At 37.1% G+C, this 15,759-nt stretch overlaps 1 protein-coding gene across 5 annotated transcripts in view; it reads left to right on the forward strand.

Moving 5' to 3' along the window:
• The window catches only part of USP45 (ubiquitin specific peptidase 45), a 73,706-nt gene that overhangs the window by 11,417 nt on the left and 46,530 nt on the right, over positions 1-15,759 (forward strand). For all 5 annotated transcript variants that reach the window (XM_032338970.1, XM_032338971.1, XM_032338972.1 and 2 more), the window contains exons 4-5: positions 107-213; positions 5,675-5,775. In XM_032338970.1, coding sequence (XP_032194861.1) covers positions 107-213; positions 5,675-5,775 — 208 coding nt within the window. The remainder of the gene's footprint in view (positions 1-106; positions 214-5,674; positions 5,776-15,759) is intronic.

Genomic DNA, 15,759 nt, shown 5'->3' on the forward strand with positions numbered 1-15,759 from the left:
AAATTAAAAACCAAAACTTTTCTAATCATGATTATGATTTAAGTTTTGATTAATTTGAAACAAACCAATATGTAAATGGTACAAATAGCATTCTGTTCATCTTTAGGGATGTGGTAGAAACTCAGAAGGCCATCATTCACTGAAGCACTACAAGAGTTGGAGAACAACAGAATCTCATTGTATTACAGTTAGTCTAAGCACATGGATTATATGGTAAGTTGGATTTTCTTGCTGCTTGTGTCCACTACAAAAAATATCATTTTCTTTGAGCTTTACAAGGTAAACTATTTAAAGATATTATACCCTCTTATGCTTTTTATCCTGAACACAACCTGTGGAATACTTTAAGAAAATTCACATTACCTGTGAATATAAAATTTAAATAAGGAATAATTTAGTCATCCCTCTCCTTTTTTTTTTTTTTAGACATTTTTTTCATAGGATAAAGAAACGTTCTTCCTAGTTGATTTCTCATAATCAACTTGCTAAGACAGGAATTCCAGAGTACTAGGAAAGGAAAGTGCTTCAAAAGCAGTCAAGTGGTTTGGTGATTCCCTGGAGGGGAAAGGGTAAGCCTGGGTGATTCTACTGCTTAATCCTGGCTGGGAACAAAGTTCAGTTCCCTCCTTGTACATATAAGGACACTGAGTATCATTTGCTTTTTTATAGTTACAAAGTAAACGTCCAGGCACTAAAACAAGTCTTTGATTCCCTAGTTTCTTACTAGCATGGCATACCTGCTTCAATGGCGTAAATGGATACTGTATCAAAAAGCTTCCCAGCTTTTTTTTTTTACAAAAAAAAATTTTTTTTTGTTTTACAATTTTCTTTTTTAAATGTATATATGCATCTTTTTCAACAGAAATTTTCTAAAATTTTCAAAAGCTTTCAAGTTTTCCTTGAATGAATTTTCAGAGGTTTTCACAGAAATACTTTAACTTTGTGTTTTCACTTCTCGGATCTAAAATTAATGTAGCAATATTTTGGCTTATAGAAGAAATCATCATCTTATAATATAAATTCATGACATGGGTCAGGTGTTGCTGCAGTTGTGTTTTTGTTGTTCCAAAGTAATAATATTGGGGGGAATGAGGAAAGCATAGAGACAGATTACTATGTAAATGATACATTGGAGTAGGGGAGAGGAGGATGATGATGCCTGGTGTGGCAGCTGAAGAACTACTTCTCTGCAGCCTGAGTGGAGCAGTGGTCTGCAACAATGGGGCCCATCACAGTCTCCAGGAAGTCTTGTTAAAATAGACTGCTGGGACTCGGACTAGAGATTCTGATTTCGTAGTTCTTGGGTGAGACCTAAGAATTGCATTTCTAACAAGTTCCTAGGATTGCTGATGCTGCTGGTCTGGGGACCACAGTTTGAGGACTACAGAAACAGGGGAAGATGGAGGGAGAGTTGAGTGGCACCTGGTACAATAGGCTTATTTCAAGTGAGTCCGTGTCAGAACTTCTGTGGTAGCTCTGAGGACCATAATTATGGTGTGAATCATGATGTCATTTCAGAAAAAAAAAAAAACCCTCAAAAAAACAAAAAAACAAAGCCCACAAAAACCAAAACAAGTTACCTAGCATAATAGTGTTGTTAGATTTAACTTTATTGATTTTGTAATTTTATTTTTATGCTTAATTATTTAATTTTGCTTTCATAGATATATAGACCTATAAGGACAATCAATTATTGATCATTTTGTGAGTAGACTGTTAGATATGTATTATAATAAAAATAATTTAAGTCATATTTGAGGAAAAATTTTAAAGGAAGAAATTCAAGCTGGTCATATGCATTTACAGAAACTTAGAGGTTGGGACTATTTTCTTTTTCCCATCTAATTCTTTTTTTTTTTTTTTTTTTTTAAGATTTTTTGTTTTTTATTTGACAGACAGAGATCACAAGTAGGCAGAGAGGCAGGCGGGGGGGGGGGGGGGAAGCAGGCTCCCTGTGACTCAGGGCTCGATCCCAGGACCCTGGGATCATGACTCGAGCCGTAGGCAGAGGCTTTAACCCTCTGAGCCACCCAGGTGCACCCCCCCTGCATCTAATTCTTAAACCTTAAAAAGTTTAACAATTTTTGGGGTGCCTGCATGGCTCAGTCACCCTCGGCCGTCTGCCCTCGGCTCAGATCATGATCTCAGGGTCCTGGTTCCTGGGTCCTGGGATCGAGCCCCACATCAGGCTCCCTGCTCCTCAAGGAGTCTGCTTCTCCTTCTGTCCCTTCCCCTTTCTCACGTGCGTGCTCATATTCTCTCTCTCAAATAAATAAATAAAATCTTAAAAAAAAATTATAACAATTTCAGTAGAAAACTTTACTAATTTCGATTATAGGCCAAATTGAACTAGAAAAAAAAAACTTGGAAACCCTAAAAAAGAAAGGAATGTGGTAGATTTGATTTAATTATGGCTAATAAAGTGTTGCTCAGTAGTGGATTTAATGCTGCTTTAACAGGTAGTAATTATTAGCGCAGTGGCTTCTTACCTCTGACTTTCTTCAGAATCACAGAGGTGGAATGAAAAATCCATTGGTACCATTCATTGGTCCTCTGTTAAATCAGGGCTTTTATATTGTTAAATTCCATACGTGATTTTTACGCCTGACCAGTGTTAAAAGGCACTGGTTTAGCACTTTAAGTTAACATAGAAGATGACTGCTTTTATTTATCTTTTTACTTTTTCAGGCGAGTACGTTTATTAAAGTACTTAAATCTTGGTTGAAAGGTATAGCATTTCCCCTATACTTTTATTACCTTGCTGATTTGTGAGCCCTCCTGTGTCCTAGTTTCTCATCTGTAAAAAGGAAGTATTATACTTCTGGAGAGCCAATTATTTTAAAAATGATAATACTCTTTTGGCTGTTGTGAGGAATTAAACCAGAAAATGCATGTAAAGCATTTACAGTAGTTCCTGACACAAGTAGAAGCTCAATTAAAATTTTTTTTTGGTTATTTCTAATGGGAACAAGTAGAATTAATTCATGTTGAGCTGTCCTCTTTTCTCCAAATCCACTGCCATTGTGTAGCTTTTATTTACATTTTCTTTTTGTATTCTTAAAGTGACAATATATTTTATAGCAAGTAAGAATTAAATTATAGCATCAGTAAAAATTTCTTGACATTTCAATATTTTGCAAATGAGCAATTTTTATTATTTTTGGCAATAGTTACATCAGTAAATTTTGAGGGTGTATAATAGTGTGAATCTGGTAACAACATTGTTTGAATTCCATCATGGTCTATTAGAAAAGATATTCTGGGAATGTTTTCTGTGGTTTGCTTCCTTCACAGGTTTATCTATGTACCTATGTATTTCTTTTTTTCTTTTCTTTTTTTTTTCTTTTTAAGATTTCATTTATTTATTTGACAGATAGCGCAAGTAAGCAGAGCGGCAGGCAGAGTGAGAGAGAGAAGCAGGCTCTCTGCTGAGCAGGGACCCCAATTGGGGGCTTGATCCCAGGACCCTGGAATCATGACATGAGCTGAAGGCAGCCACTTAACCAACTGAGCCACCCAGCCGCCCCATACATGTGTATTTCTGTAGGCAAGCAATAAAGTAATATTTGTATTTTGTGTATGAGTAAATATTTGACTGAATTTTGAGTGCTGTTTAGAATAGGAACCCAGACCTAGTTTGTAGCCTCAGGACCACTAGTAATTACAAGAAGATTGTGAATGTGTAGTGTGTTGGCATAACACTTAATATTTAGGGGTGCCTGGGAGGCTCAGTGGGTTAAAGCCTTTGCCTTCAGCTCAGGTCACGATCTCAGGGTCCTGGGATCGAGCCCCGCATCAGGTTCCCTGTTCAGGGAGCCTGCTTCCCCCTCTCTCTCTGCCTGCCTCTTTGCCTACTTGTGATCTCTCTCTGTCAAATAAATAAAATCTTTAAAAAAAAAAAACCACTTAATATTTATAAAACACTTTCAATATATTCAAATATATGTTCTTATTTAACCATTGGATCTTATGAAGATATGTAAGATATTATGAAGCAAGTAATGATAATACATAGAAAAAATTTTATTAATACTATATGCACTAATGAGTAAACTTAGTAGAGGGCAGCTTTCTAGAAAGAAATGTGCTTTTGAAAATCTTTGGGAACTCTCTTCCCAACTAAGCCCCAAATAAAACAAAACAGTTAGCCAGTCTTCCCCTCTCTATAAGTGGCATCTCCATCACTTAAGTATTCAGGTCAGAAGCCTAGAACTTACTTTCTTTCCCTTTCTATTTTTAAATCCTTTAACAAATGTAGACAAAATGGTATAATGATATCCTCCGTACCTGTCAACCAACTTTAAACATTCCCAACTCTCAGCAGGTCTTTCCTCTAGACCAGAATTTCTGGATCTCAGGACTGTCGTCATTTGAGCTGACAGTTCTTTGCTGTGAGAGGACTGCCCTGTATGTCACCGGAGGTCTAGCTGTCTACCCAGCAGCTTCCCCAGTTGTGACAATGAGACGTGTCTCAAAACATTACCAAATGTCTCCTGAGGGGCAAAATTGCTCCTCTTTGAGATTCTCCAACTTATCCTCATCCACTTCCCCCTTTCCATGGCAGTTATTATTATTTTTTAAAAGATTTTATTTATTTATTTGACAGAGAGACACAGTGAGAAAGGGAACACAGGATTGGGAGAGGGAGAAGCAGTCCTCCCGCCAAGCAGGGAGCCTGATGTGGGGCTCCATCCCAGGACCCTGAGATGACATGAGCCAAAAGCAGGCATTTAACGACTGAGCCACCCAGGCGCCCTGGCATGGCAGTTATTTTTATACCTCTCTGTTTCTACCTGTAATTTCCGTAAAATAAATCTGTTCACTTCTCTCTTGCTTCTACCCTGACCTTCTATTCCTGATTTTCTCCATCTGACATTTGCCAGAATGATGGTTTTGTTGTTGTTGTTGTTTGTTTGTTTTTTAATTTATTTGACAGAGAGAGCCACCCAAGTGCCCCTCCAATCTGTATTTTAAAAACATCACTCTTGGGGCATCTGGGTGGCTTAGTGGGTTAAGCCTCTGCCTTTGGCTCAGGTCATGATCTCAGGGTCCTGGGATTGAGCCCCACATCGGGTTCTCTGCTCGCCAGGGAGCCTGCTTCTCTTTTTCTCTCTCTGTCTGCCTCTCTGCCTACTTGTGATCTCTGTCTATCAGATAAATGGACGAAATCTTAAAAAAAAAAAATACAGATTGGATCACATCACTTCCCTGCTTAAAAAACTCCTCATGGCTTTCCCTTATACTTAGGATAAAGTACCAGAACTTTAATTTGAATAAGGCTCCGTATGAACTCTCTCCTGCTCATTTCTCTAGACTTACCTAATGCCCCACTCTACGTATATTACCCCCCCATTTTATTTATTTACTTATTTTTAAAAAAATTTATTTATTTATTGGACAGATAGAGATCACAAGTAGGCAGAGAGAGAGAGATGAGGAAGCAGGTTCCCCACTGAGCAGAAAGCCTGATGTGGGGCTCGATCCCAGGACTCTGGGATCATGACCTGAGCTAAAGGCAGAGGCTTTAACCCACTGAGCCACCCAGGCACCCCTACCCCCACCCCCCATTTTAAAGACAAGACTGGGTAAATATCAACTTTACTACTTTATTACCTGGTGTGCAAAATTATTGAAGATGATTTCATATTTACTTACATATTTATATTTTTTTCAGGTGTTATGAATGTGATGAAAAATTATCAACACAGTGTAATAAGAAGGTTTTGGCTCAAACAGTTGATTTTCTCCAGAAGCATGTTTCTAAAACACAAACAGGTAAGTTAAGCAGTTGCTAAAGAAATTTGTATTAATGTATAATAGTTTATATTTAATACAGAGAGTTTATAAGTTCATAAGTAGTACCTTAGATTTTACTGAGAGCTCTCCACACAAGTGCCATGCATCCTTAGGTGGTAATCTTGTGGTATTATGTTGTGTTGTATTTACATAGCTAATATGAGAAGCTAGACAGGGTAGTGACTGGATCGTGGGCTTCTGAGTCAGACCAGTGCTGAGTTTGAATTCAGGCTCCACTTAAATTTCTTACTGTGTGTCCTTTACTTCTTAGTTTGCTTACTTTAAAAATTAGGATGATAATTCCAATGTGTGCGGTTACTGTGAGCCTTAGAAATAATGTTTTCTGAAAATTTAGAAATGGTGAATGTAAAAATGCTTGCATGGTGCCCAACACCTGTTTATGGAGTGATATCTGCTCTTCGTTATGTAATCATAGTGTGGTTCTGACACTAACCACCAGGAGTTAGGCTAACCTTGCAGGTTAAGGGCTTGCTTAGTCCAACTCAAGATTAAACTCACTTTGGACACCATCCTCAAGCTCCCGTGCTTTCAGGCTGTCCACATTTCTGACAAACTGGCTATAAATTTAGGGGTTCCCACTATCCTTCTTAGATTGAATAATTTGCTAGAATGACTCAGAGAACTCAGGAAAGTCCTATCGTTAAAATTATAGTTTTATTATAACAGGAAAAAGATACAAATTAGGACCAGCTAAAAGAATAGACACATAGGGCAAGAACTAGAAAAGTCCCAAGCATGAATCTCCTGTATCTTCTTGTGGAGTCAGGACACTTTACCCTCCTGGCACACTGATGTTTATCAGACACACAAAGTATTGTTAACCAGGAAAGGTATCTAGAGCTGTGGTGTCCACAGTTTTTAGTTGGTGTTTCATTGGATAGGTACCACTGCTGGAATCATTGGCCACATAGTTGAACTCAGTCTCTGGTACCTCAGCCCTCTAATCACACGTTGGTCTTTCTGGCATGGCTAGCTGCCATCCTGAGTACTCTTATCAGCATAAATTGTCTAGGGGCCCACCAAGAATAAGAAAGACACTCCTGTCCCTCTGGAAATCCCAGGATAGAGGGGTTACTTCTCAGGAACCTGGTTACTGAGAGGCCAAATCCTTTCTCATTCAATAGTAATGTATTATATATTATAAACTTTGTTAGTTATGTGTGTTGTTGTCTAACATATAAACTATGTATAACACATGTTAATCTAAATGAAGAGTGTGTAGGGAAGCAGTTTCTTCATTCAGAAATATTAAGTGCCGGGGCGCCTGGGTGGCTCAGTGGGTTAAGCCGCTGCCTTCGGCTCAGGTCATGATCTCAGGGTCCTGGGATCGAGTCCCGCATCGGGCTCTCTGCTCAGCAGGGAGCCTGCTTCCCTCTATCTCTCTCTCTCTCTCTCTGCCTGCCTCTCCGTCTACCTGTGATCTCTCTCTGTCAAATAAATAAATAAAATCTTTAAAAAAAAAAAAAAGAAATATTAAGTGCCTACCACATACTGGGTTTTATACTTTTTTTTTTTTAAATTTTATTTATTTATTTGACAGAGAGAAATCACAAGTAGTCGGAGAGGCAGGCAGAGAGAGAGGGAAGCAGGCTCCCTGCCGAGCAGAGAGCCCGATGCGGGACTCGATCCCAGGACCCTGAGATCATGACCTGAGCCGAAGGCAGCGGCTTAACCCACTGAGCCACCCAGGTGCCCCTGGGTTTTATACTTTATTCAATATTAGTGATAAAACAAAAAACAGTTTTATATTGCCCTTTTGGAGTGTACGGTATAGTGGGACAGACAGACCAAAAATATGTGTATGTATTTCTGATGAGCACAAAGGAAAGAAGAGATTTTAGGGATAGGTAATAATCTAGTGGTCACAGTGATCAAAAAAGGCCAGTAGAGCTGGAGTGTGGTTTGCTGGGAGAGAGTAGAACGAAATGAAGAAGTGAGTGGGGAAAGAAAATAAGTGTGAGTTCGTGAAGGATACTGTAAGGAATTTCTTGGTAAAGAATTTTTATTTCATTGGAAGTGTAATGGAAGCTCTTAAAGTGTTTTGAGCGGGGGAGTAATGTCATTTCATCTTTTTAAAATAACATTACTCCAATTTCTGTATGGACTGTTGGAGTTGAGAGCGAAGGTGAGGAGATCATTAAGAAGGTCAGAGGAGGTTGTTGTGGTAGGGCAAATGAGAACCCAGGAGGGGCACTGGTGGAAAGTGGGTGGAGTAGATATAGAGGGTGAGGGAGAGTGGGGAGAATCCAAACTCACCTCAGGGTTTTGGTACTAGGTGAATGGGTGAATGGACATGATCATTTTGAAACACCTTTGGTGCAAAATTGAACTGCTTAGTAGGTGGCATTCAGAAACTGAAAAATAAAATTAAAATATACAGTCGTTAGCTATATTTTCTATAACCCAACATACAAGCATTTTTGTTAGCTATTGCTCAAGACAAAAATGGCAAACAAATTGGCAAAGGAACTGGAGGAGGTAAACATGGGTTCCGGACAGCAGTAGAAATGATTAATTTTTTTTCACTCATTTATTTATTCAGCAAACATGTATTGAAACATTACTCTGTCCCAGGCATACTAGTCATAGCTCCAATTCTGCTCAAATAAAGAACCAGGAAAATATGATGATGCTAGACATTTAACACTTAAGGAATGGCTTAGGGTCTTAATGCTGCCTCCTGAAGACTGCACATTTAATGTGCTTTTTTGGCCACGAGAAGGTATGTGGGGCTATCTGGGGGTGGCAAAAGTACAATTACAGAAAATATTTTATCTGGATTTTTTTTCCATCTTAGAGGTTCTTTGAGATTAAAAATAAAGCCAGTCTGATTTCATTCCATTTCTATTGGAATGGAATGAATAGAAATCTATTCCATTTCTATTTCTTGAGTATTTATTATCATAAAGGATATAAGGTAGGGAGCATGGAATGATATGGTCAGTAGAAAGAACATGGGCTTTGTCGGGGTGTGGGTTCTGGCATTCAAATTTGACTCTTTCAGTCACTGGCTCTTTGACCTGGGGCGGGTTACAGTTCATCTGAGCCTCATTTTCCTCAGCATTTCCTCCCTCTTTTCTGTGGTGTTTTAGAGAATAGATTGATGAGTTCTTATCCTCAAGAATAATAATAAGCAGAATAGAGTTGTATTTTGAGTGATGTTCAAACAGAGTCCTTCAGAAATTCAAAAAGGGTTGAAATGTTCAATCGAAAAGAACAGAGAAAGAATTGCGAATGAATTGGCTTTCAAGCTGACCCTTAAAGGAAGAATTTTGGGTAGGCAGAGACGAGAAAAGCAATCATTTCAGGTAGTGGGAAGCACCAGTGTAACCCTTAATTGTGTTTGTGGAACCATGGGTAGCACCTGGGACAATGGGAACAGGTTCTTGAGGGAGTTAAGAGAGTGTGTCAAGCCTTCAAAGTTAGGGAAAGACCTAGTTCTCAATTCAAGGTTTCCTGACGTTCCAGGTCAAAATGTCATTATCTTTCTGTTCCAAGCTACGATATCTCTCAGGCAAGTTTGATTTAAAATAAGATGCATTGACATTCTAGAAATAAGTTTTTTGGGATAGTGATCTGCAATATTCTTTCTTGTGTGAGGCTTTATTTTTATAAAATACATTAAAAATCAGATCTGAAAGTTCTGTTGAGGTTTGTAGGAATACCGATTATGATTATGCACTATTTTAAATGATAATTGTGAAGACTGTAGAAATATAAAAATGTATATGGTAATTTAACAAAAATATGAAACTAAATTGTGTTTTAGGAGGGAAGATAAGAATGTTTTTAAAGGATTCTGTTTATATTTTGCTCTAAGAAAAATAACTGCTGAGTAAAGCCTGTACCTGTACTTTACGCATGTTTTTAAGTTATGCAAAGTCTAAACAGTTTTGTTTCTAATACATCTAATTTAGCTACTCTGCACAGAGAATCTCAGCCAATGCCCCAACCATTTGTAAATACCACCAGCTCAGTGAATCTCAGCTTTTGGTCTCAGTAGCCCTTTAGATTCTGAAAAAATTAGCGAGGACTTAAAGAGTTTTGCTTGGGTAGGTTATAGCTATCAATATTTATCACATTAGAAATTAAAGTAAAAAATTACAGTATTTATTAAATCACTGAAAAATAGCAATAATTTCCATGACATGTTAACACAAATAATGTTTTAAGGAAAGATAACTTTTTCGTAAAGCAACACAAACTTAATAAAAGGCATTATTTTACATTTTTGTAAAGCTCCTTAGTGTCTAGCTTAATAAAAATAGTTGCATTCTCCTAACTACTTCTGTATTCAGTCAATGATACCATGGTGTCTACTCTCTAGAAAACAGCATTATATAACTGAAAATGAATGGAAGGGGAAAAAAAAAACCCAAATAATGTCCTAGACTTATTATGAAAATACTTTTGACCTTATGGACCAGGGAAAGGAAGAGAGTGTCTTCAGATCCACTTTTAGAACTGCTGAACTAGCATATTTCTGTCTGCATTTTCTGTCTTCAACCTTATTTGCCCTGAGTTTCAGCTCACACCCTACTTCAAGGACACTGTCCCAGTCTTTTACCTTATCTTTCCTACTTCTGTGCAGCATACTTCAGAATCTAATAACACAAGGTTTTGTGGTGTTTAGTTTTCCGGATATGTGTCTTTAAAAAAAAATTTTTTTTTAATTTAAATTCAGTTAATTAACATGTAATATTGGTTTCAGAGGTAGAGTTCAGTGATTCCTCAGTCTTCTATAATACCCTCTGCTCCTTACATCACGTGCTCTCCTTAATGTTCATCACCCACTTTATGTGTCTTTCTATGAAACTGCACGTTCCTTGAGGATTGTACCCTGGCTTATATTCTCTTTGATTCTCAGTGTGGCTAAGCAGTAAACACTTGCTGAATTGAACTGAGCTAGCATGTGATGAGTTTTTACTGAAGAAGTAGGAAAAGCTTTGTATTTCCACCAAAAAAGCCCTATTAATCTCAAAATTATCTTATTTATTCATTCAGCTTTTATTATACTTGAGCTTCTACCTTGTGCCAGATGCTGTGCTAGATATCGAAGATACAATAGTGAATGAAACAGATCTATTTCTGTTTCTGCTATTATCGATCTTCTGGTCAAGTGAGGGATATTGCCAAATCACACTTAATTGGTTAATGATTGCTTACGTACTGCTGTGATGGTGCAAGTGCAGGGGACTTCTGAGGATACTTCTGAGTAGTAGTGAATGTAGGCTGGCTATTTTTATTTCGAGCCAGAGCTTTTTTTTTTAGTTTTATTTATTGCAAGAGAGGAGTGGGTGCATGAGCAGGGTTGGGGGGCGGGAAGAAAGAGAGGGAGAAGCAAACTCCCCACTGAGTGAGGGCTCAGGATCCTGAAATCATGACCTGAGCCAAAGTCCGATGCTTAACTGGCTGAGCCACCCAGGTGCCCCTAAAGCAAGAGCCTTCAGAGTGAGGAGCTGAAGGATATGTAGAAATTAGGTAGACAAAGAGAAAAGGGGTGTGTGTTCAGGTGGAGGAAATAGCTCATTGATGAGGGAGCTTGATTTGTTCAGGGAATTCTATAGAGCTGTAAGTTGAGTTTTTTGATGCTGGGGTGTGGTGAGGGGGTTAGACTAGATGTAGGTAGAAACATATTGAAGGGCCTTGTAAGTTTAGTGTATATCCTGTAAGCAGTTAGGAACCACTAAAGGATTTTAAGTGGAGAATTGAATAATTAGTTTTGTATTTTAGAAAAATCACTAACAGTAACATGGAGATAGACAGAAATGCCTATATATATATATATATATATATATATATACTCAGTCATGTGGCAGTATCAATTTATGATATGACTGAAGATTTTCTGAGGCTAATGGTTCACTAAGACTTTGTGGAATTTTGAAAATAGACAGGTGAAGTAATTATTATTTGCTTCCAAGATACAGGAGTAGCAGGGCAGACAAGTTTTTTCTTTTTACTCTTCAGAGATTAAACTTTTCAGCTGTAGAAATGGGCAAATTACATTAATACTACATGACTGGTTTAGGTAATTGCATTAGGCAGTTGAGGAACCCCAGTGCAGGTTCCCAGAAGAATGCTTACAGCTGTGTAGATTTCACATCTGATGCTAGGATTTGCTTTAAAAAAAAAAAAAAAAAAAAAAGATCTGTCTACATCTCCCCCTCAAATACATACCAGAAAATTGAAAACAAGTAAAATCCCCATATAATAAGGTCACATATAAGATTTTTTAAAAAGCAAGAAAACTTTACTGTGAAAACCAAGAAATATGTATTATTAAAAAGTGGGTCACTGTTCTCTTAAGGCTCATGAGATATGTCACTTTGATAGTCTTGTAAATGTCTTGTAAATATTCTACAAATACTTAATGAATATAGGTATTCCTGAAGAACTAATAGCATTGAATATTGATTTGCTTTTTATGAACTAGATGGATGATTGACAATCCCATATTGTTTTCTGAGTAATTTTGGCCCATAATTTTTAATACTGAGGGGATGCCACTTTCAAAGAGCTTAAAGAGGGCCTGAAATATATTCTGTTAAATTCATTAAGCTTATGCTTTTGGTATAAAAAGATACAAGTTATGTTGGTTCTTTCAGTTTTATTAGGAATAAGTTTGCTGTATCTTTCTTTTTCTTTTCTTTTTTTTTTTTTTGGCATGTTTGAGATCTGAAATAATGTGTCTGAGGATAAATAATATTGTGCCCTTTTATAGTAACAATTTGAATATAACGTGGTACTTTATAGCTTTTTGTAAAAAAGGAATACATTTTGTTTTGCTATAAAGTGACCATCAAACATCTCATAAATTTATTTGAATTTTCAAAAGTAAGTACTAAAAATAGTTAACTTTCCTGTGTAAAAGGGGTTAGGGACAAAAAGATGTTGGGCATTTAAAAATAACTTATTATTACCCGTAGGGATAAAAATCCACAGCTCTCCATCCAAACTACAGAACACAAAATTATCTGAGTGACCATTTTTTCAGTTCTCTCAAAGATAGCACTAACTAGTTCCTTTGTGAATACACAGAGAGAAGTTAATTGTATACAGTGAGTGCCTAGGGCATTAGGGCTTAATTCTTTTTAGGAACCCTTTGAGAAGGGCTGCTATAAACTTTAATAAAGGTATAAATTCACACCAAAGACATCTGGCAATTGATTACATCCAGCCTTTGCTAAAGAGTAGTGGCCTTTTCTTTCATATCACCACTAGCATTTCGTAAGTGTCTTAAGTTATCAACTTATTAACCCTATAAACCATTGTTACCCAGACAGATAGTAGATCATAGTGGTTAAATTTGTGGATTCTGAAGCCACACTGCCTGGGTTTGAATCTCCTGTCACTAAAAACTGTGTGCCTTAATTTCATCATCATCTCTACAGTGGGGGCAATTATCAGATATAATAATGCTCTCAAACTCTTCCTTTAAAGAAGCAAATTACAAAATAAGTTTACTTTCCTTGTGCTCATGGGAAACTCAGGAATCACCAGGGTTCCCTTTTTGGTTTAACCAAAGTAATTTACAAATCACCAAGGTAATTTAAAAATATTTATAACTTTAAGAAAAGGTAGACATTTAATATTGTTTGGCAACAGTTTGCAACGATGTGGATGGAACTAGGGGGTATTATGCTAAGTGAAATAGTCAGAGAAAGACAGTTATTGTATGATCTCACTGATATGAGGAATTTGAGAAACAAGACAGAGGATCATAGGGGAAGGGAGGGAAAAATGAAACAAGATGAAACCAGAGAGGGAGACAAATCATAAGAGACTCTTAATCTCAGGAAACAAACTGAGGGTTGCTGGAGTGGAGGGGAGTAGGAGGGATGGGGTAGCTGGGTGATGGGCGTTGGGGAGGGTATGTGCTTTGGTGAGTGCTGTGAAATGTGTAAACCTGGTGATTCACAGACCTGTACTCCTGAGGCAAATAATACCTTACATTTTCAAATTCCATTTGAATTAAATACCAGGGAAATGTGTTAAATTACAATAAAATGGTAATAACAGAAAAAAAAAATTGCTTGGCAACAAATTTACTAGTCACCGTTTTCATTTTTCTCCCATGAAAGCTGCATCTCTTTGTACTTGCTCTTTATTTCTGTAGGTAGTTTTTTTTTTTGGAATTTTGGACAGTTGAGAAACATACCTTAAATTTTGATGACTGTTGTAATGCTGCCTTCCAGAAAGATTATACAGAGGGTATAGTTGACAAGAATCCCTATTTTCCTATATTTAGCTTTGTTTACAGTTTTTAGGGGTTTTATTCTTTGGCAATAATGAAGTTTGAAGTTTTAAATGTCATCATTACCAGATCCATCAGTCTTTCCTGTAAAGAATTTTTAGTCTTTTGGGCCATGCTTTGAAAGGCTTTTATACTCTGCGATTATAAAGATATTCACCTACAATTTCTTGCACATTACATTTTAATATATGTTTGATTTGATATTTTTAAATTTGATTTTTAAAAAATCATAGGAACTTTGTATTGGGGTCATATTTGTGATAGGAAAATTTGAGCTACATAAGATTACTTTTTAGATAGTCTTAGCCAAGTCGTTGAAGAAAAAAAATTTTTTTTTCTTTTCTGGTTCTGTGATCACCCAGTTTTCTATCTTGCAAGACCTGAGGTATCTATAGAACCTATCAGGTCTATTCAGTTAACCAGAAACTCTTTGAGTACTCAGATTCAAGGCTTAAAGGGAAACGACAGAGATCTGAAAGAGCTTTAATAATTATATCTGGAATGCCTGAAGCTTTCTCTTGATGTTCTCTGTCTTCTGGGTCTATGTTTATCTTATTACGAAAGTACAGTATCTGATGACAGTGTTGTAATATAAAAAGATAAGGAGGGTAAGCTAGAGTAAATCCCTTTTGATGTAATAACCTTATAACTCTGAAAATCTTTGATGAATCTTTCTAATTATGGGCATTTCATGGGTTCAGGTAAAAGTTGAGAACAAAATAAATCATTGGTAATCAAATTTTGTATAGTTTGTCTTTTTTGTTATTGCTGTAACAGCCTAATCCTTTTTTTTTTTTTTTAAGGATTTTATTTATTTATTTGGCAGAGATCACAAGTAGGCAGAGAGGCAGGCGGGGGGGGTGGGGGACAGGCTCCCTGCTGAGCAGAGATTCCCAGGACCCTGAGACCATGACCTGAGCTGAAAGCAGAGGCTTTAACCCACTGAGCCACCTAGGCAACCCCAGCCTTATCCTTTTAATTATACTGTACTTCAGAACACCTTGAAGTTCAGTCCTTAGTGCATTTAGTTCTGCGTTTATAAAGGAAGAGTTCGTAAAGTGAGAATGACCCGAAATCCCTGCCAGATTGAGAAAGCATTGTTGTCTCTATAAACAAAATGATCAGTAATCATTCCTCATTAATAATGCATTACTCTTTATTAAAACACACACACATGTCAGTATGTCAAATTATTGAGAGACTGATTCAGATGCCCTTGTTTTATTTAAGATTTATTTGAGGGGTCAGGGGCAGAGTCAGATGCTTAATGACAGAGCCATCCAGGCGGGTCAGATACTCTTAAACTAGAATCTTAAATTCTCAGCTGATACTTTCTTAGTGAGCAAATGTGAGCATATATACTTAACTGCTAAAAGTTTTGCTAAGATGTTATGAATCTGAGGTTCAGTATCTCAATGTTGGCTGTATATCAGTCTTTACACTCATCAGTCATAAGCAATCAAATATAAACACTTGCACATAGTGGCTCATATAGTACCTGAGACAACAGAAATTTAATAAATCAGTTGTATCTGAATTGTTACATTTTATAAATGTGCTGTTTAGTAAAACAAAAAACTTGCACTTTAAAACACATTTAGGGGTGCCTGGGTGGCTCAGTCATTTAAGTGTCTGACTCTTGATTTCAGCTCAGGTCATCATCTCAGGGTCCGGGGATGGAGCCC

Source organism: Mustela erminea, chromosome 4 (genome assembly GCF_009829155.1).
Source record: "Mustela erminea isolate mMusErm1 chromosome 4, mMusErm1.Pri, whole genome shotgun sequence".
Classification (NCBI taxonomy): domain Eukaryota; kingdom Metazoa; phylum Chordata; class Mammalia; order Carnivora; family Mustelidae; genus Mustela; species Mustela erminea.